Source organism: Rhinoraja longicauda, chromosome 10 (genome assembly GCF_053455715.1).
Source record: "Rhinoraja longicauda isolate Sanriku21f chromosome 10, sRhiLon1.1, whole genome shotgun sequence".
Lineage (NCBI taxonomy): Eukaryota > Metazoa > Chordata > Chondrichthyes > Rajiformes > Arhynchobatidae > Rhinoraja > Rhinoraja longicauda.
The window spans coordinates 18,490,532-18,511,338 of record NC_135962.1 but is presented as its reverse complement, the minus strand read 5'-3'; the positions used below and the strand labels follow the sequence as shown (position 1 = coordinate 18,511,338).

General features: G+C 39.7%; 1 protein-coding gene across 2 annotated transcripts in view; it reads right to left on the bottom strand.

Annotated features, from left to right (window-relative positions):
- The window catches only part of fntb (farnesyltransferase, CAAX box, subunit beta), a 51,047-nt gene that overhangs the window by 7,746 nt on the left and 22,494 nt on the right, over window positions 1–20,807 (bottom strand). For both annotated transcript variants that reach the window (XM_078406309.1, XM_078406310.1), the window contains exons 5-8: window positions 20,226–20,372; window positions 15,134–15,217; window positions 10,075–10,161; window positions 8,964–9,093 (exon numbers count right to left, since the gene is read on the bottom strand). In XM_078406309.1, the coding sequence (XP_078262435.1) occupies window positions 8,964–9,093; window positions 10,075–10,161; window positions 15,134–15,217; window positions 20,226–20,372 (448 nt within the window). The remainder of the gene's footprint in view (window positions 1–8,963; window positions 9,094–10,074; window positions 10,162–15,133; window positions 15,218–20,225; window positions 20,373–20,807) is intronic.

Genomic DNA, 20,807 nt, shown 5'->3' with positions numbered 1-20,807 from the left:
TAACATCGCTGCTGGACGACTTCCACCCCATGCAGGACACTGACACTGCACTGAGTAGCTCCTTCAGTGACAGACTCCTTCACCCCCAGTGCATGAAGGAGAGATATAGGAGGTCCTTCCTTCCCACTGCTGTGAGAAAACACAACCAGCACTGCTCCCAGCAGACGAGTCAACAATAACAGCTCAGAACACACAGAAAACTGATGACAATTTATGTATCTTATATTTATAATGAATGATCTCTTGCTCTCTTGCTATCGACTTTGCTGCTGTAACACTGTAAATTTCCCCAGTGTGGGACGAATAAAGGAATATATTATTATTTTCTTGAGATCACTATACTTATTTACTCTTCAATTTCCTTGGTGCTCAAAGAACTATTGAATAAATAAATTATCAAGGTGGCACCATGGAATTGCTGCCTTACAGCGCCAGAGACCTGGGTTCGATCCTGACTGCGGGTCCCGTTTGTATGGAGTTTATACGTTCTCCCCGTGATCGCATGGGTTTCCCCGGGTGCTCTGGTTCCCTCCCACACTCCAAAGACGTACAGGTTTGTAGGTCAATTAGTTGCAGTAAAGATTGTAAATTGTCCCGAGTACATAGGGTAGTGCTAGTTTACGGGGATCACTGGTAGACGTGGACTCTGTGCGATTCATCGCTGTATTTCTAAACTAAAAAAACAAGAAAGATTCAAAACTTTTAAATGAAGAAATTTCTGATGTGAATTGAGTGGTGGTCCAGCCTTATCATAAGCTACTGACCCTCAGTTCTGGTTTCACCACAAACCCTACAATGAGCTACAAATGAACACAGGGGACCATGTATATAATGATTCCTGGTATGTTACTGAAAGGCTAAACAAGTAGCCTGCCTGGTATCTTAAAGAGCATAATTGTGCACGAAAATATACCTTTAAATATCTTGTAGTGATGCAGTGTTGTCGAAGTTATTTGTCAGTCTGGCACTGCAAGCAATCTTAAATGATCAGAGACTGATGTTGGGAGCTTAGAGGAATCTCGCAAATAACTGTCACCATGAAGGTGCAGCGGGCATTTTGGAAAGCAAACATTGTTGCTGAGGTCTTTGTTGTCTGGGGATTTTAGGACAAGAGCTGGGATTTCTTCTCCATATATGTAGAATCCTGAGACTACATCAAGAGCACCATGTGCAAGTCTGATTTTCTTACTCAAAGAAGCATACTTGTCAAAGAACAAGTGCACTGAAGGCTCAACAGATTGATTACTGAGATGGTAAGTTTATCAGGGAGGAAAAATAAAGCTACTGAGGCTGTAATCTCAAATTTAAAAGAACAAGAGGCATTTTTAATTCAAATTTGAAAGGACAGTGATACCCAGCTAATCTGTTGACAGGTAATAGATAAACAACTTTTGAGCATGCGATTAAAAAGAAAATTAGTACTGTAATTTTGCTACAGAATTTTCAGGACAATTTGACTTTCATGAATAAACTTGAACTTTGAAGGTTGCAATTTAGATATAAAAGCTAGGTGGTGCTATATCTCTATTGAATATAGATGCTGTGATGCTGCTGTAATAAGCAAGATTTTCATTGTATCTGTGCCTCATCGTGCTTGTGCATATGGCAATATACTGTCTTGACTCAGTTTTTAGGTTTACTTTGCAGTACCTGAACTGCCTAGCATATGTGGAGGGGGAAGCAGTTAATGTTTTAAATACCTGGGAGTCCACATCAAAGAGGATCTGACATGGACAACACACATTGCCTCACTGGTGGGCAAGGCAAGGCTGGAGCAATTAGGCTTGTATACACTGGAATTTAGAAGGATGAGGGGGGATCTTATTGAAACATATATGATAATTAGGGGATTGGACACATTAGAGGCAGGAAACATGTTCCCAATGTTGGGAGAGTCCAGAACAAGGGGGCACAGTTTAAGAATAAGGGGTAGGCCATTTAGAACGGAGATGAGGAAGAACTTTTTCAGTCAGAGAGTGGTGAAGGTGTGGAATTCTCTGCCTCAGAAGGCAGTGGAGGCCAGTTCGTTGGATGCTTTCAAGAGAGAGCTGGATAGAGCTCTTAAGGATAGCGGAGTGAGGGGGTATGGGGAGAAGGCAGGAACGGGGTACTGATTGAGAGTGATCAGCCATGATCGCATTGAATGGCGGTGCTGGCTCGAAGGGCTGAATGGCCTACTCCTGCACCTATTGTCTATTGTCTATTTACCACCTCAGACAGCTGAGGAAATTCAGAGTGTCTCTGAGGATCCTTCAATGCTTCTACTCTGGGGCTGTAGAGAGCATCCTGTCCAGCAACATCACAGTCTGGTTTGGGAACAGCTCTGCCCAGGACAGGAAGGCCCTGCAGAGAGTAGTGCATTCGGCAGAATGCACCATGGGAACCACACTCGCCCCCTTGCAGGACCTATACATCAGGAGGTGCAGATCAAGAGCAAGCAAGATTATGAGGGACCCCTTCCATCCCAGCAACAGACTGTTCCAGCTGCTACAGTCAAGCAAACGCCTCTGCTGTCATGCTGTGAAAATGGAGAGGATGAGACGGAGTTTCTTCCCACAGGCCATCAGGACTGTTAACTATTATAACTCCAGGGACTAAATTTTATTTTTGTGTTAATTTTAATTTATATGTTGTAATTGTAATTTTTTTTGCACAATCCGCAGGCATTGCCACTTTCATTTCACTGCTCATCGTGTATGTGTATGTGACAAATAAACTTGACTTGACTTGAGAAACAGGTTAGAATTCAGCACTACAGACTATGGGAGAGGAATGTATAGAAAAAATTGAATGATTCCAGACCTGATGATTAACATTTCAGGTCTGAGACTCTTCACTATTTCTCATTCCACAGGTGCTGCCTGATCTGCAAAGTGTTTCCAGTATTTTCTACTTTTCTTTCAGTTTTCCCAGCAGCTGCAGTTTAAAAAAATAATAATTCTATTTTGTGGATTAAATTCATTCATCATAACTGCCAATATTTGGTGTGATTGTATGATTTTAAAGATTCCATTGTTCTTAGTCTGAACCTATTGCAGGAACTGGGTGACAATCTCTGATGCCAGCATGCAGATTTGGGCAAATTTTATAATATGTCACGACTTCAAATATCCGAATGCCAAAGTCTCGTCGCATTACATCTGTTTTTCTATTCCAGTTCCCTCGACAAAAATGCTTGCAGTGCAGTTGCCTTCCTTACCACTAATTTGCAAGTCAAATCGGTAGCAAGAGAGGCAAAAGCAATGCTAGCATTTATTTCGAGAGGACTAGAATACAAAAACAAGGATGGAATGCTGGGAAGGTTTACCAGAATGATGCCTGGATTAAGGGCGGTATTAGCTACAAGCACTTGCATTGGTTTCTCTAGAGTGCTAGTGATTGAAGAGATTGAAGGATTGAAGATAGAAGCGTATAAAATTATGAGAATTAAAAGTCAGAACTTTTCTCCCTAGGGTTGAAATACCAGACAGTAAAGGGAACAGCTTTAAGGTGAGAGGAGCAGTTTGAAGGAAATGTGTGGGGGTAGGTGTTATTTTCACGCCAAGGGTGGCAAGCGTCTGGAACCCGCTGCCGGGAGTTATGGTGGTGGCAGATAATGCAGTGGCATTAAGAGACTTTTGGATAGGTCCTTGGATGAGCAGGGAATTAATGGAATTGGATCACGTGCAAGTAGACGAGATTAGTTTCTCCTGACATCATGTTCGACAGTCACTGTGGGCCGAGGGGCCTTTTCACTTCACGCTGCTTTGGCAAAGGCCACCAACATAATCAAGGACGAGTCTCACCCCAGTCACACTCTTCTCCCATCAGGCAAGAGCTACAGAAGTGTGAAAACACACACCTCCAGATTCAGGGACAGTTTCTTCCCAGCTGTTATCATCCTATCAGCAACTAGAGAGTGGCCCTGACCCATCATCTACCTCATTATAGATACTCAAACTATCTGTAGTCGGACTTAACCTTGTACCAAACGTTATAGCTTGATCCCGTATCTGTACAGTGAGGACAGCTTGAATGTAATCATGTATAGTTTTTTCACTGACTGGATAGCAAGCAACAAAGAAGCTTTTCACTGTACCTTGGTAAACGTGGCATTAATAATAAACTCAACTGTTCTATGTTCTGATTTATTCTGCAACACTTCCTGTATTGTGCATTTAGTGTCCATGTGCTGATATTTCGATTGTTAATAGCATAGTGGTTCTTCATTGAACAATTTGGTCTTGAGTTTGCTCATTCTAAGAAGGTAAACGTGTACGTGCTACATTAGACTGAGTTAATGTTAATTATGTTTAAAAATAAACAAATAAACTCCTTGGGGTTTAATTCACTCTTTTAATTAGAATGATGGGATGTAGCCTGTAATTCCTCTAACACATGGGAACTTCAGAACTCACGTATCCCGATGGTTCATGTTGGAAGTGCCTCCAGGTAATCATTTTGTGTTTTCTTTTCAACCGATAAAGCTCATAACAGTAAGGGAGTCACCATTGGGCGGAAGAACCCTTTGGAAGTGATCAACTGTTATGTTCAGCAATAAATATCAACCAGATATTCAAAGAAATATCAACTGTAAAAGAGCTGTACGACTGCTGGCAATGATGTGCGGTAGCAAGGTGGGGAGTTGACAAGGCTTTGGTGTACACAAAGATGTTGGAATTTAGTTAAAATTCAACGTCAGGGTACAGACAAATAGATTTATGAGATAGCATCTACATGACCCTTCGCACCTGCTATGTTGCTCAATAAGATCATGGCTGATCCAAATCACTTCTGCTGAGATTACTAACAGGCCCATGTGACCTGTTGCCTGCCAGATGCTAGGGTAAGCAATTCTCGCCTAGGGTAAGGTGAGAGAAAATTCTGCAGAAAGGGTAAAGAGCTATAAATCATAGTGAGTGTCAAAATCAACAACGTCAGGAAAAACAGTGATAAGAGCATTCAGGCAGAATTTAGCAGCTGTGAAGCTGAAAGATAATCTGAAAAAGATAATGGTTTTTTTCGATTACACCTAATGGCGTACACTGACACGGTCTGGAACAGGAAAATATCAAAGGTTGATACCTTGGACACAATGCAAAACGGGGGGGAGGGGGAGGGGGAGGGGGGGGGAGAGGGGGAGGGGGAGAGGGGGGGGGGAGAGGGGGGGGGGGGAGAGGGGGGTTACCTTCCCGAATCCTAGTCTTTTGGTTTTTCTTTCAAACATAACCCAACTACTGACATTAAATTCTAATTACTAATATGAAGGCCATTTTACCATACAGTACTTCTCTGGAGCACTTTAAGGATGTTATTGCTGCTGCCAATTGTCAGTATTTATTGTCCACCTCCAACTGCCTTCAAGGTGGTAGTAATGAGTCTAATTCTTGAATTGCTGGGGAAGATACTTAACCACCCCCTCCCCCATTTAATGCCGACCTGCAGAACATCAATTATGGCACATTATGGCACTTCTGGTCTCCCACCCAAACTTTCACAGCTTTGTGCTTTAAAAAGATATCTACTGCGGCTGCATGTTGAAGAGCCAAGAACAAGGTGTTAACCTCTGCCCTTCCTGTTACTGTGTGGGGATGTGTCGCAAATCCCTGCCCTCCTCTTTACTGCAATAAGAGATGGCATTGGGCAAGGTTGGCTGCTCAGCACTCAATGTACATCCAGGGCTGTACCCCGGATGGCAATGGCAAGGCTGGGCCATTGTTGGGTAACATGGCTTGATTGTACTTGTGTATAGTATGGTAAGTTTAGATAGTGTGGAAATGGAGAGGATGTTTCCAATTGTGGGAGTCTAGGACCAGAGGCACACGGCCTCAGAATAAAAGGAAGTACCTTTGGAATGGAGATGAGGAGGAACTTCTTTAGCCAGAGGGAGATGAATCTGTGAAATTCATTGTAAGTCATCCAAGTCAATGGGTATTTTTAAACGAGAGATTGATAGGTTCTTGACTTAGTAAGGGCATCGAAGGTTACGGGGAGAATGCAGGAGAAGGTACAGAAGCCTGAAAAGCATGATTACTAGGTTCAAAAACAGCTTCTTCCAAGCCACCATCAGACTCTTGAACACTACACAACAGTAACCTCAGCAACTATGAACATGTATGGACTGTGGCTGCACAGCTTTTTTCAGTTTTTTGCACTAGCACTTTGGTTATTCATTTATTGAATTATACTTAACCTTATTACAAACTCGGGGTCCAGGTAAAAGACAACACATTACATAGAATAAATTACATACAAAAGCACAATAAATTACTTACAAAAGCACAATAAATTACATACAAAAGCACAAAACGGTTTAAAACCAAGAATTAAAAAAACCTGTCCTTCAACGAGACAACTATACCAATGTCTCCACAGCTGAGATTGGTAGTGTGTAGTGCTAAACCTTATGTTTGATAAGGCCAAGATGATTTCATTTACAGTCATTAATCCGGCAAACAAATTTATGCGACTCCTGCAGCCACAAACATTTCACTTGCACTACACCATCTAGGTCTCTTAAGTAATATTCTCATAGCATCATTATAAGCTACTTGAAGTCTCTGTAAGCTTGCTTTTCTGTAGTTTGACCACAAATATGCAGAATAGAGTGGTGTACAATATGCTCTGAACAGAGACATCTTCACTCCATCTGAACACGCACTAAACTTGCGAAATGTCTGGCTATTGTATTTATCTGTGTTTATTGCATTTACAGATCTGTAAATCAGCTGCAAGTATTAATTTCATTGTCATTACAGATGAAAATGAAACACTCTTCACTCAACTCAATTTCTGAAGATAGATAGACAGGGAGTCAGGAAGTGAATCATTTGCAGCAAAGAAAACCTCATTTTGAATTGAAGATTCCAAAATTATCCCTACAAAATACACTTGGGCATTCATATTTTTAAATCTGTACAGTTAGAGTCATGCAGCACTGAAACAGGCTCTTTGACCCAACGTGTCTGTGCCAGCCAGGATACCCCATCAAAGTTAGTCCAATTTGTCAGCGCCTGACCCATGCACCTTTCCTATCCATGTACTTATCCAAAATCTTTTAAATGTTGTTATTGCAGCTGCCTCAACTACGTGCTCTGGCGGCTCCTTCCCTCTGCGTGAAAAGGTAGCTCTATTTCAATAATTAAATCTTTAATAATTATCTTAAATCTTTTCCCTCATAATTTGCTCTTTAGTTGCTATGCCCTTCAGTTCATGGTTCCCAGCCCTGGAAAAATACTATGCATTCACCCTATCTATCATGATTTTATATATCTCTATAAGATCATCCTCAGCTTCCCCCACTCCAAGAAATAAAATCCTAGTTTTCCTAACCTCTCCCAAGAGCTCAGGCCCTGTAGTCCTGGCAACAACCTCATAAATCTTCTCTGCATTCTTTCCACCAGTACTCCTACAGCAGGGTGACCAAAAATGAACACAATACTCCAAGTTCGGCTTCAGCAATGTCCTCTGCAACTGTAACATAATGTTCCAACTTTTGACCAATGAAGCCACTGTGCCAAAAGTGTTCTGCACTACCCACATACCTGACACCACTTTCAGGGAACGATACACCTGGACTTCAAGAGTCCTCTGCTTTACAACACTCCCCAGGGCCCTACAATTAATTGCAAAGATCTTGGCCTGGTTTGATTTCCGTAAATGCAACAAACATCTGAATAAACTCCATTTGCCACTCCTCGGTCCACTTGCCGAGCTGATCAAGATCCTGATGCAATTCTCGATAACCATCTTCACTGGCTATGATTTAATCTATTTTAGTGTCATCCCCAAACTTACTAATCATGCCTTGTACATTCTCATCCAGATCGTTGATATAGATGACAAACAGCAATGGACCCAACACCAACCCCTGGAGCACACCACCAGTCACAATCATCCTATCATAAAGCACATTCGGTTTCCAGTTAGCTAGCTCTCACTGGATTCCAAGCAATCTAAACTTGCAGAGCTGCCTTCTTTCAAAACCCGTCCTTAGTTCAAAGTAGTTAAAAAATTTAAAGAGAAATATCTAGGATGGGGAGATCTATTCTGGCAAGCAAAGAGAAGGCTTTCCCAACAGTAAATGGTGAGGGAGTTGGTGGGATCCTGGCAGTCTCTCAACCGTGGAGCATGTCACCCAGCAATGGCTCGTCTGCACCAAATGTAAAAAAAGGAAAGGAACTGCAGATGCCCCTTTATGCCAAAGATAGACACAACATGCTGGAGTAACTCAGCGGGTCAGGCAGCATCTCTGGAGAAAATGGATAGGTGATGTTTCAGGTCGAGACCCTCCTTCAGACTTCTGTGTCTATCTCACCTGAACCATGTCATATTTCCAAACATAGAAATCCAGATCCAATCATGGACAAGGATCAGATTGAAGCGGTTCAGATCTAAACTGGACTGAAGGGATTGGTCATTAGGCAGACTGTGACAGGAAGGCAAATCAGTTGACATTGAGGTTCAAACAGGTTTTTGCTCCTATTGTGAATAAAGCGATAAGTTAAATCTCATCTTTGTAATCTTTGCACTTGCTAAAAGGATCCGAGTTATGCAAGCAAAGTAAAGATTTTCTTCAAGATCTAAAGAGAACTGTTATCATCCTTTGCAAGCAGGTAAAGTTGTTTACAGGCAACTTATGTACACCCCAATGTGAATAGTAGAAAAAATTAAAACTGTGATTGGAAAAATGAGTTACCAGAAAACATAGCCAAACACTGCACTTTTCATGCCGATAAACAAAATCACAAGTGCTATATTTAAGAACATTAAAAGTAATACAAGTATCATCAAATACAAGCAAGGACGGAACAATTATTAATAAGTTGAATATTTTGGTCGCCAATGATGAGTAGTGTTTAGATTTTTAAATCATCACAGCAGTCTGTCTATTAGGAATTTGCAGGTGGGAGTGCATGATTATTTTGTTTTTGTGCTTCAGACTGATCATTTCATGTCGAAAACCAAAGATAGATTTGACTTACCAATAATGCTCTGAGATCCAACATCCATTCTTTTTTAAGGATGACCATGGCAGCCATACCACAGAATGTGTACCCACCGTGAGCTTCCATTCCAGGTACACCACCGATCCCACCCTCCCAGTTCTGACAGCTACAAAGGAAGAAAAGAAAACGTATCAAAAGATGAAGGTAAAAGTAATTAAAAACAGTACTTCAACAATATAATAATGGATATTTTACAATGTACTGCCCCATGTTTTGGGTTGGCATAACATTCTTATTTTCTATCGACTTTATCCCAAACCTTTGGTTTTCGACGTGAAATGATCAGTCTTAAGCACAAAAACTAAAGAATTGACCCACAGGAACAAAATGTATATGAATTCACTCTTTTTTTCTATTTTTGCCTCACAATTTTATATTATTTTAATTTAGCTATCACACAAAGATGAATAGAGTTCACAGCCAGAGCTTAAAATACTTGTGCCCTTTAGAAGCCCACATTACAATAGTTTTAAAGACCGATCAGGAAGTTTTGCTTTTCCATCAGTGACCCCCATATTTTCTGCGCAATTGTGGAGGCATCAGCTGACTATGTCTCATGTGCTAAAGGCTATAGAAGGAAATTGAAAGAGGCCATGTACCAATTTATCAAGTCAAGTCAAGTCAAGTTTATTTGTCACATACACATAAATGTGCAGTGAAATGAAAGATTACCCACAGTCCAAATTTATGGGAATTTCTCTAATTTACTGATGTGTTCAAATACATTCAATGACAATGGTAACATTTTTGATTAATGGGAAGGACCCAATTTCCAATTGTATTTTTTAACTGCACCAAGATGATTCCCACACCTTTGACAGCTGCTTTGGGAAATGAATAAAAGAACAGTATGCAAAAGGGATGGCTGGTGCGCTCTGCAAGTCATGGGATGCATTTTCCGCACAATGTCCCTCTTCCCAACCAAGATGATGACGAACAAACAATGGAATGAAGCAGATGGTCAAAACATCTCAACCATTTGCATGTAGTCTTTTCATTATTCTTGATTATTTATCAGCAACATAACACTGGAAACTAAAATCAAATTTGATTCACCATAATTTTTTATCCTCTGAAATGTACTTGCCTTATCACCCACTCAGGTGTTCCCTCAAACAGCGTAGGTGTAATGATGTTTGTTAAGGATGCAACAGATGCCGCACAGTAGGCACTCCTGAAAAATTGGAGAACAGCAATTTTGCTTTGTGCATTATTTAATCATAAATTCACAAAATCAGTAGGGGACAGGCAGATGTAATACATTTGTACTCCTATCAAATCACTGCCATCAATAACGTTATCGAAATTTTTTTAAATTTGAATGCAGAATTTCCAATCGTTTGAAGCTGTAATTTTAATTAGAAGAAAACTATCAAAATAAGCACCTTAAACATCAGCAGTATGCTTCCTTTGAAATTTTATAATCGAGTCAATAGGCCTTCCAACACAGATGATCATATATAAAAGGTTACTTACTCTGGCAGTTAATTTTTTTTAACCAGACTTAAAATAATTACAAGAAATTGATAATGATGAAATTCCTATTTTGGATGATTTTTTGCATTCTTGACATATTTTTTAAAAACCGTTCATTCTTGTGCCCTCAGCAATAACATCATGAATTCCCAAACAAATAAAAAATGAGCAATCTTTAATAAATTCCCAATGTCCTGTTAAGCAAATACACCAAACTCCAAGACCAAGGCCATTAGGTCAATGACAATTCATTCCTGGGGGGAAAAAAAGAATGAGCAGCTTTATGACGCTATCTGCCTGCTTAATCTCAGTTTCCATTTATAAAATACACTCTAATCCAGGTTTAAAGACTTGTAAATTTATCTCTATCTCTGGGCTTTTTGAAAGATGCTTGATCTATTACCTTTGATTCAGAATATTAAATAGAATTAGATGGAGGAAATATGGCTCAGAAATAGGTCAACTCAGTCCAGTTTTGGAGAATCAAAAACCAAAGGACATACAGTGCTTTCCACAATGTTTGGGACAAAGACCCATCATTTATTTATTTGCCTTTGTACTCCACAATTTGAGATTTGTAATAGAAAAAAATCACATGTGGTTAAAGTGCACATTGCCAGATTTTATTAAAGGGTATTTTTATACATTTTGGTTTCACCATGTAGTAATTACAGCTGTGTTTATACATAGTCCCCCATTTCAGGGCACCATAATGTTTGGGACACATGGCTTCACAGGTGTTTGTAATTGCTCCGGTGTGTTTAATTGCCTCCTTAATGCAAGTATAAGAGAGCTCTCAGCACCTCGTCTTTCCTCCAGTCTTTCCATCACCTTTGGAAATTTTTATTGCTGAGACTGAGAAACAAGAATAAAATTGTTAGAGACATCAGCCAAAACTAAGGCTTCCCAAGTTCAACTTTATGGAACATCATTAAGAAGAAAGAGAGCACTGGTGAGCTTAATAATCGCAAAAGGACTGGCAGGCCAAGGAAGACCTCCACAGCTGATGATAGAAAAATTCTCTCTATAATAAAGAAAAATCCCCAAATACCTGTCCAACAGATCAGAAACACTCTTCAGGAGTCAGATGTGGATTTGTCAATGACCACTGTCTGCAGAAGACTTCATGAACAGAAATACAGAGGTTACACTGCAAGATGCAAACCACTGGTTAGCCAGGTTACAGTTTGCCAAGAAGTACTTAAAAGAGCAACAACAGTTCTGGAAAAATGTCTTGTGGACAGATGAGACGAAGATTAACTTATATCAGAGTGATGGCAAGAACAAAGTATGGAGCAGAGAAGGAACTACCCAAGAACCAAAGCATACCACCTCATCTGTAAAACACGGTGGTGGGCGTGTTATGGCCTGGGCATGTACGGCTGCAGAAGGTACTGGCTCACTTATCTTCATTGATGATACAACTGCTGATGGTAGTAGCATAATGAATTCTGATGTGTCTCGACACATCCTATCTGCTCAAGTTCAAACAAATGGCTCAAAAGCCATTGGCCGGCAGTTCATTCCACAGGAAGACAATGATCCCAAACATACTGCGAAAGCAACAATGAATTTTTTCAAAGCTAAAAGGTTCTTGAGTGGCCAAGTCAATCACCCGATCTGAACCCAATTGAGCATGCCTTTTATATGCTGAAGAGAAAACTGAAGGGGACCAGCCCCCAAAACAAGCATGAGCTAAAGATGGCTGCAATACAGGCCTGGCAGAGCATCACCAGATAAGACATCCAGCAACTGGTGATGCCTAAGAATCGCAGACTTCAAGCAGTCATTGCATGCAAAGGATATGCAACAAAATACTAAACATGACTACTTTCATTAACATGACACAGCTGTGTCCCAAACATTATGGTGCCCTGAAATGGGGGGACTATGTATAAACACTGCTGTAATTTCTACATGGTGAAACCAAAATATATAAAAAAGGCCTTCATTAAAATCTGACAATGTGCACTTTAACCACATGTGATTTTTTTCTATTACAAATCTCAAATTGTGGAGCACAGAGGCAAAAAAATAAATGATGGGTCTTTGCCCCTAACAAACCTGCAGGACACTGCAGGTTTAAGGTGAGAGTGAAAAAATTTAATAAGAACCTGAGGGACAACTTTTTCACATGGAGAGTAGTGGGTATATCATTCCAGCTGACAGGGAAGGTAGTTGAGGCAGGTACTATGGATAGAACATATTTGGGCAGGTACGTGGATAGAATATGTTTGGAGGGATATGGTGCAAACACAGGGAGGTGGGACGTGTAGATGCGGCATTGTGGTTGGCGTGAGCAAGTTGGGCCGATGGGCCTTTTCCTGTGCTGTCTGCCTGCCTGCGACTCAATAATAGTTAAATGTATTTAGTGATCTGCAAAACTGGTTCCTCTCCATCTTGTCCATCCATCATCCTGGAGTTTCTTAATTGCTCAGGGGGTGGGTAATGTCTACACTAAATCACCTCACATTTATCTATGGCAAGTCTAATTTGCCATTTAACTAACTAGTTTGGAGTTTTCTAAATTTCTTATGTTGCATTCTCTCTCATTACTGACTGTAACTGCACTCGTACACCAGTTACATTTCATCAGCTAATGCTGCTGTTAAGTTACATTCCCATTTAAATGTAAATTATGAATAACAGTTATGTGACATTAGTGAGTGTAATACCCAGAGGGAACAACAATCTATTTACGGGACTGATGCCTTACAATGCGGAGAGATATCTGTAGCAGCCTGCTGATGAATTATGAAGCACCAAATAAAAGGAAAATAAACATTAAATTGGACAGGAAGGTGACTTGCCACTTAAACAAAGATTAGTTTCACATCTCTAAAATACTTTCAGGAGAAAAGGGGCAAAAAGCTCAAAAGTGTCAACAAATAAAAATTGAAGGATTCAAAGAAACACATGCTACATGAATTATAAATGAAATGTAGCGATTACAACAGAAGTTGACATTGAATTATTAATCCTAGCATTAAATGCAAATTTCTAACATTGATTTGATCATCATTTTTGACTGTATCACAAAATGCTGGAGTAACTCAGCGGGTCAGGCAGCATCTCTGGAGAGAAGGAATGGGTGACGTTTCGGGTCGAGACCCTTCTTCAGACTGACTCTATTCTAGAGAAGTGAGTGCAAGCTAAAACATAATGTAGGAATGCAGAGTTGGGGGAGAAAATAAACAATTTCTGTTGTATTTGAACCAGATTGGATCTTCAGTCTATATCTGCTCAATCACCTAACAGTGCAGTTATCTACCCGAGTAATATTGCTTAGTCTTAACATACCTGCTTCTGAAACCTTCAATTATGCTTCTGTTACCTTTAGATTTCATTATTTTAATCCACTTCTAGCCAGCCACTTCCATTCAACTCCCACAAAATTTGCATGTCCTCCAACCTCATCTACCGTATCTGGTACTCCTAGTGTGGGCTCCTCTATATAGGCAAAACCAAGCGTAGACTTGGCAATTGTTTCGCTGAACAGTTGCGCCCGGTCCGTCTTGGTCTATGTGATCTCCCAGTTGCCAAATATTTTAACTCCCCTTCCCATACTGACCTTCCTGGCCTAGGCCTCCTCCACTGTCAGAATGAAGCCACATGCAAATTGGAGGGACAACACCTTATATTTCGCTTGAGCAACTTACAACCCAGTGGTATTAATGCTGATTTCTCAAATTTCAATTAACTCCTGCATTTCTTTTCCCCGCCCTCTCTCTCCACCTTCCCCCACCCTAGTTGTGCTTCCAGTTCCACTGTTTGCATCCTTGTATTCCTGTCGATAGCACATCTTCCCCAGCCAAAAAGGGTTCCCATCCAAAACGCCATCTATTCCCTTTCTCCACAGATGCTGCCTGGCCCGCTGTTATTCCAGCAGTTTCAGCCTATCCCTGTAATTTAACCTCATTCAAACATTATAGTTTTCCTAATTCTTATCGAGGTCCATTGCTCGTTGTTAAGCAACAGATTGAGGTTATCATCCTTATTTTCAAAGCTTTCCATGGCATTCTCTGTAATCTCTCCTCGCTCTGCAACCCTCCAAAGTATCTCCTCTGTAATTACCTGCAAATTTATTCTTGTCACCAATGGCACCTGCAAGTTTCTAAGGCAATACCAGTTGGGTATTCTATGGCACCTGCAAGTTTCTATGGCACCTGTAAGTTTCTAAGGCAATACCAGTTGGGTATCACTTTCCAAACCAAATCCAATTCTTGATCAAGATTTTGATTATCGTGCTTAATATTTTAATATTAATGCTTTATGTCAGATTTTGTTGGTCAACATTCCTTTTAAGCACTTTGGGATTTTTTATTATATGAAGCAAATATAAATTCCTGTTCTCACAACTTCTTACTTGTCTGTATTTTAACTGAAAATTTTCTGACAAGAAACAAAATAGTAATGGCGTTTATTAAAGCTGGCATAAAATAACCAAACATACAAAACAAAAAAATATTATTAGATTAAGTTCCAAAGAAATAGAATGAAAATGAAAAAACAATGCTGAATTGACGTAAAAATTAAAAAGTCAGTCCTTCCAGGCGAAAGCATCAGAATTCACCTAATACTATGGCCAAATTTCTAGAAACTAGATCAATTATTTTAAGCAATGTTTAAGCATTTATTCAAGTAAGTAGAAATTCAATACCCAAACTTACCTGACATCAACTTCCCCACTCATGTGCATAGTAAAGGACCCATTTGGTTGCCTCACAGAGTACAGAAATTCAAGTAACTTTTCCCTTTAAAAAAAAAAGAGACATCACCTAAGACCTAATCAGGGAATCATTAAATACATGATAACTGAAATTCAAGTTATTCGTGAAATTCTCAGGTAGATCTTTCAGAATTTTGGTCATGATCTAAGTTTACATTTGAAGTAATATTATTCTTCTTCTGAAAATTATGTGATTAAAAACATTGATTTATTAAAACCTCACTGCAAATATTCAGTCATTTATAGATTATTGCACTGCTTACACCAGAGAAGGTCTGAAATTTGTATTCAACAAGAGGTAGCAGTTGAAGGTGGAGAAAAATAAACTTTTTAAAAAAGGAGTTCATTCATTTCTCTTGCAAAGCATGCAAAGGATAACAATAAAAGGATAGCAATAAAATGTCATGTTGGGTACACCAATACTACAATGTCCTGTAATTCCCGTGGCTGACAAGGGAAGTTAAGGACAGCATAAAAATAAACGAGAAGAAGTATAACATAGCAAAGAAGAGTGGGAAGCCAGAGGATTGGGACTCTTTTAAAGAGCAACAGAAGATAGCTAAAAATGCAATACGGGGAGAAAAGATGAGGTACAAGGGTAAGCTAGCCAATAATATAAAGGAGGATAGTAAAAGCTTTTTTAGGTATGTGAAGAGGAAAAAAATAGTCAAGGCAAATGTGGGTCCTTTGAAGACAGAAACAGGGGAATTTATTATGGGGAACAAGGAAATGGCAGACGAGTTGAACCGGTACTTTGGTTCTGTCTTCACTAAGGAAGATACAAACAATCTCCCAGATGTTCTAGTGGCCAGAGATCCTAGGGTGACAGAGGAACTGAAGAAAATTCACATTAGGTTGGAAATGGTGTTGGGTAGACTGATGGGACTGAAGGCTGATAAATCCCCAAGGCCTGATGGTCTGCATCCCAGGGTACTTAAGGAGGTGGCTCTAGAAATCGTGGACGCATTGGTGATCATATTCCAATGTTCTATAGATTCAGGATCAGTTCCTGTGGATTGGAGGGTAGCTAATGTTATCCCACTTTTTAAGAAATGAGGGAGAGAGAAAACGGGAAATTATAGACTTGTTAGTCTGACATCAGCGGTGGGGAAGATGCTGGAGTCAATTACAAAAGACAAAATTGCAGAGCATTTGGATAGCAGTAACAGGATCGTTCCGAGTCAGCAAGGATTTACGAAGGGGAAATCATGCTTGACTAATCTTCTGGAATTTTTTGAGGGTGTAACTAGGAAAATTGACAGGGGAGAGCCGGTGGATGTAGTGTACCTTGACTTTTAGAAAGCCTTCGACAAGGTCCCACATAGGAGATTAGTGGGCAAAATTAGAGCACATGGTATTGGGGGTAGGGTACTGACATGGATAGAAAATTGGTTGGCAGCCAGAAAGCAAAGAGTGAGGATAAATGGGTCCCTTTCAGAATGGCAGGCAGTGACTAGTGGGGTACCGCAAGGCTCGGTGCTGGGACCGCAGCTATTTACAATATACATTAATGACTTGGATGAAGGGATTAAAAGTACCATTAGCAAATTTGCAGATGATGCAAAGCTGGGTGGCAGTGTGAACTATGAGGAAGATGCTATGAGGTTGCAGGGTGACTTGGGCAGGTTGTGTGAGTGGGCGGATACATGGCAGATGCAGTTTAATGTGGATAAATGTGAGGTTATCCACTTTGGTGGTAAGAATAGGAAGGCAGATTTTTATCTGAATGGTGTCAAGTTCGGAAAAGGGGATGTACAACAAGATCTGGGTGTCCTAGTGCATCAGTCACTGAAAGGAAGCATGCAGGTACAGCAGGCAGTGAAGAAAGCCAATGGAATGTTCGCCTTCATAACAAGAGTAGTTGAGTATAGGAGCAAAGAGGTCCTTCTGCAGTTGTACAGGGCCCTAGTGAGATCGCACCTGGAGTACTGTGTGCAGTTTTGGTCTCCAAATTTGAGGAAGGATATTCTTGCTATTGGGGGCATGCAGCGTAGATTTACTAGGTTAATTCCCGGAATGGCGGGACTGTCATATGTTGAAAGACTGGAGCGACTAGGCTTGTATACACTGGAATTTAGAAGGATGAGAGGGGATCTTATCGAAACATATAAGATTATTAAGGGGTTGGACACGTTAGAGGCAGGAAACATGTTCCCAATGTTGGTGGAGTCCAGAACCAGGGGCACAGTTTAAGAATAAGGGGTAGGTCAATTAGAACGGAGATGAGGAAAAGCTTTTTCAGTCAGAGAGTTGTAAATGTGGAATTCTCTACCTCAGAAGGCAGTGGAGGCCAATTCTGAATGCATTCAAGAGAGAGCTAGATAGAGCTCTTGGGGATAGCAGAGTCAGGGGGTATGGGGAGAAGGCAGGAACGGGGTACTGATTGAGAATGATCAGCCATGATCACATTGAATGGTGGTGCTGGCTCGAAGGGCCAAATGGCCTACTCCTGCACCTATTGTCTATTGTTATAATTCCTTCAAGACTGCGCAAAATGCATAAGCTGGAAGTGGTGTTACTTGACAGTGAGAAGTGATGGCAGTAGGGGGCAATGAAGGAAAAAAGATAGTTGGGGTGTGATTTTGATTCCATGCAAAACAAAGGTTCAGAGCTCAGTACAAACTTTCATCCATCAAAACTATGGCATAAAATAATTTATAGATTTGGACACATCTTTATTTGTTAACCATGATCACAGTGGCAGGAATGGTCATCATTCGAACTACAAATGATAGCAGCTAAAGATTCTACCACTAAAATATTATTAATTTCTTAATGAGAGCTCATGAAGTGTAAACAGGAAGGGTAATACACCAGCTCCACACCAAGTCTGCACTAATCTTTGGTGGATGTACTCATGACAACTTCCACAAAGGCGACTCTAATTTCATTAGTGAGATTTTTACAGTGGAGTGTTTTCAAGACTTTATATAACATTATGGAACAGGGCCACAACAAGTGTGACCCAAAAGAGTTGCTGAGAAATAAAAGCCCAACAAATTGAATGGTTCAGTGTCTGACATTCAGAAACATTCAACAAGATAAATTAAACAAAGCAGAAATGTTTATATAGTTGCCTTCCACAGCAAATAAATGTGCTGCATTACAATCTCATAATTCATTCAGCAACCATGAATTGCATGAATTGCATGTATTGTATTTATTATTGTGAATGGAATTTGTAATGTAACATCAAATAAAATAAAGAATGCATCAAGTACATGAAATGGTTTTACCAATTCACCCAAACAAGTTTATTTTTCCTGTTTGTAGATTTGAAAAAACATGGAATGGTGGACAATATGTTTGTAAAACTGAACTCTGATAATTTGGCAGTTACATGATGATGCCAGACTTTGAACTATTTGGTTTAATTCTCGTAATACACAGCTACCTTCTACTGCTTTTTAAATTCAAAGATTTGACATGGTATGACATTCAATTTTCCAGTGAACCTCTGAGTGGAGAAGTGTGGCAACTGGGACCCCAATGGGTGCATGAATAGGGAGTGCATTAACTGGGGCCCTGGAGTATATATAGGGAACATGGCAAACATTATCATTAGATGTTTCATTTCAAGGCTTGCTTTTGTTTTATTGTTACCAGTGTTGCCTTTTACTGTAAGGACACATTTGTAATTCAAAAAGCTAAATAAAAGGCACATTGTCCCATGAAATTCTGCAATGCATTAGTCATCTCTGTGGGATGTCAGCTTTATGAAATCAAACTCAAATCCTTGGCAACTGATTGAGAAATCCCTTTCCTGCTGCATTGTCAACTATAGCACTTTCACTTAAGACCTGGTAAAATATTTATTTAGTGGCGAATTATAATGTTTTCAAGAGTAACAATTCCAACTAGTGGCAATGTTTTGGAAAGTTCTTCTTTGAAGGGTGTTGGAAACAGATAAAACGGTAGATAGATACCTGAAAATCAAGGAGATGAAAGAGTACGATGAACAGATAGGAATGTAAAATAGGGATTACAATCAGATCAGTGTGGTTTTATCAAATGACTGGCAGGCGTGAGGGACCGAATAGCTGCCTCCTACACACCGCCTTAGGAAAGCAGACAACATAATCAAGGACCTTTTTATACCAGTCATTCCCTCATCTACCCGCTCCCAGCAGGCAGAAGATACAAAAGCTTGAAAACATAATCTACTAGGTTCAGGAACAGTTTCTTTCCTGCTGTTTTCAGACTACTGAATGTGGCTCCCATAAGCAAGGGTAGAGTTCAGATCTTCCATCCTATCTCATTGCAGACCTTGCACTTATTCCTTTGCATAGGTCACACTGAAATGTTGTAATACCACATTCTGTACTCCAGTACCTTTTCCTTTGCATTATCTGTTCTAATTATGGTTTGATTGTACTCTTATACCGTATGATTTGACTGGATAGCACACAAGCAAAGCTTTTCACTGTATGTCAATATACGTGGCGATAATAAACCAATGTCAATACTAAGTTGCAAGTGATGTAAAACTTAGCATACTGTTATAGGATACTGTTTTCCCACTCTTGACAAGCTTTATCTTGGAATGATATATACACAGCGTTATGAATTTAGATTTGTTTATTTCTTGACAAAAATAGAACTTCATCAAAAGACAAAGTGGATTCCTCTGAAAATCACGCGTTTTTGTTTCCTAATTTACCTTGCATTTTGTGTAACCATTTTTGCACATGTCAACTTCATATCCCCAACAAAATGCCACAGAACTAAGGAGTGATCAATCAGCTTTTTATTGTTAATCCGTGAATTTGAATTCAATCTTGTGTCAATTTTAGGTTTGAATGTTAATTGGATCATCCAAATAGACAAAAATGCAGATTATTGCTCAGGATTATGGTGACCAAAAATATGTTATGAATCTCTCACTAGATAAGGCATACCTGGCATGCCTCCACCCTTGGTACTATTGGTTGGTGTACTAACACTTGCAAAATATTCAAAGGACTTTTTAAGCATTTCAAAACAATGCTCCAGCTTTGACATACACTGTATAATATTGTTTTAATAATTCTCACCTATTAATAACGCCATAAGCCTCTTCTGTGCCCATTATACAGAGCGCATTCACAGCAGCATACGTTGGAGCAAGATGTGGTTCTTGGCCCGGTCCACCACCAAATCCACCATTTGGACTTTGACATCGTGCCAAGAATTGACAAATGCTATTTATGAATGGAAGGAAAATGCAAGACAGTTAATACATCGACCTTTTAATTAGGCAGCATTCACATTTTTAATTTGCTGTCCTATATTTAATTTTTTTAATATTAATCAGTGTCCAATGGCAAATGATCAACATGAATGACTATTACAAGCACATTACATGTACACAATGCTTGTGCATTGGCATTTCTTCTTCCCAAACTGGAATCTTAATCAGGAACTTTAAGAGTGCAATATGCAAGTCATGTCATAAAATTCACTAAATGCAAAAACATTATACATACGTCAAGTCTATCCCCCATTACACTCCATTCACATCAGGATGCAATCGAAATTAATGGGGCCAAACACACATAAACAGTATTTCTTTAAATATTAAGAATCTGATTTTCAATTAATTTTTCAGCAATGTAATCACTCTTTACAAAATACAA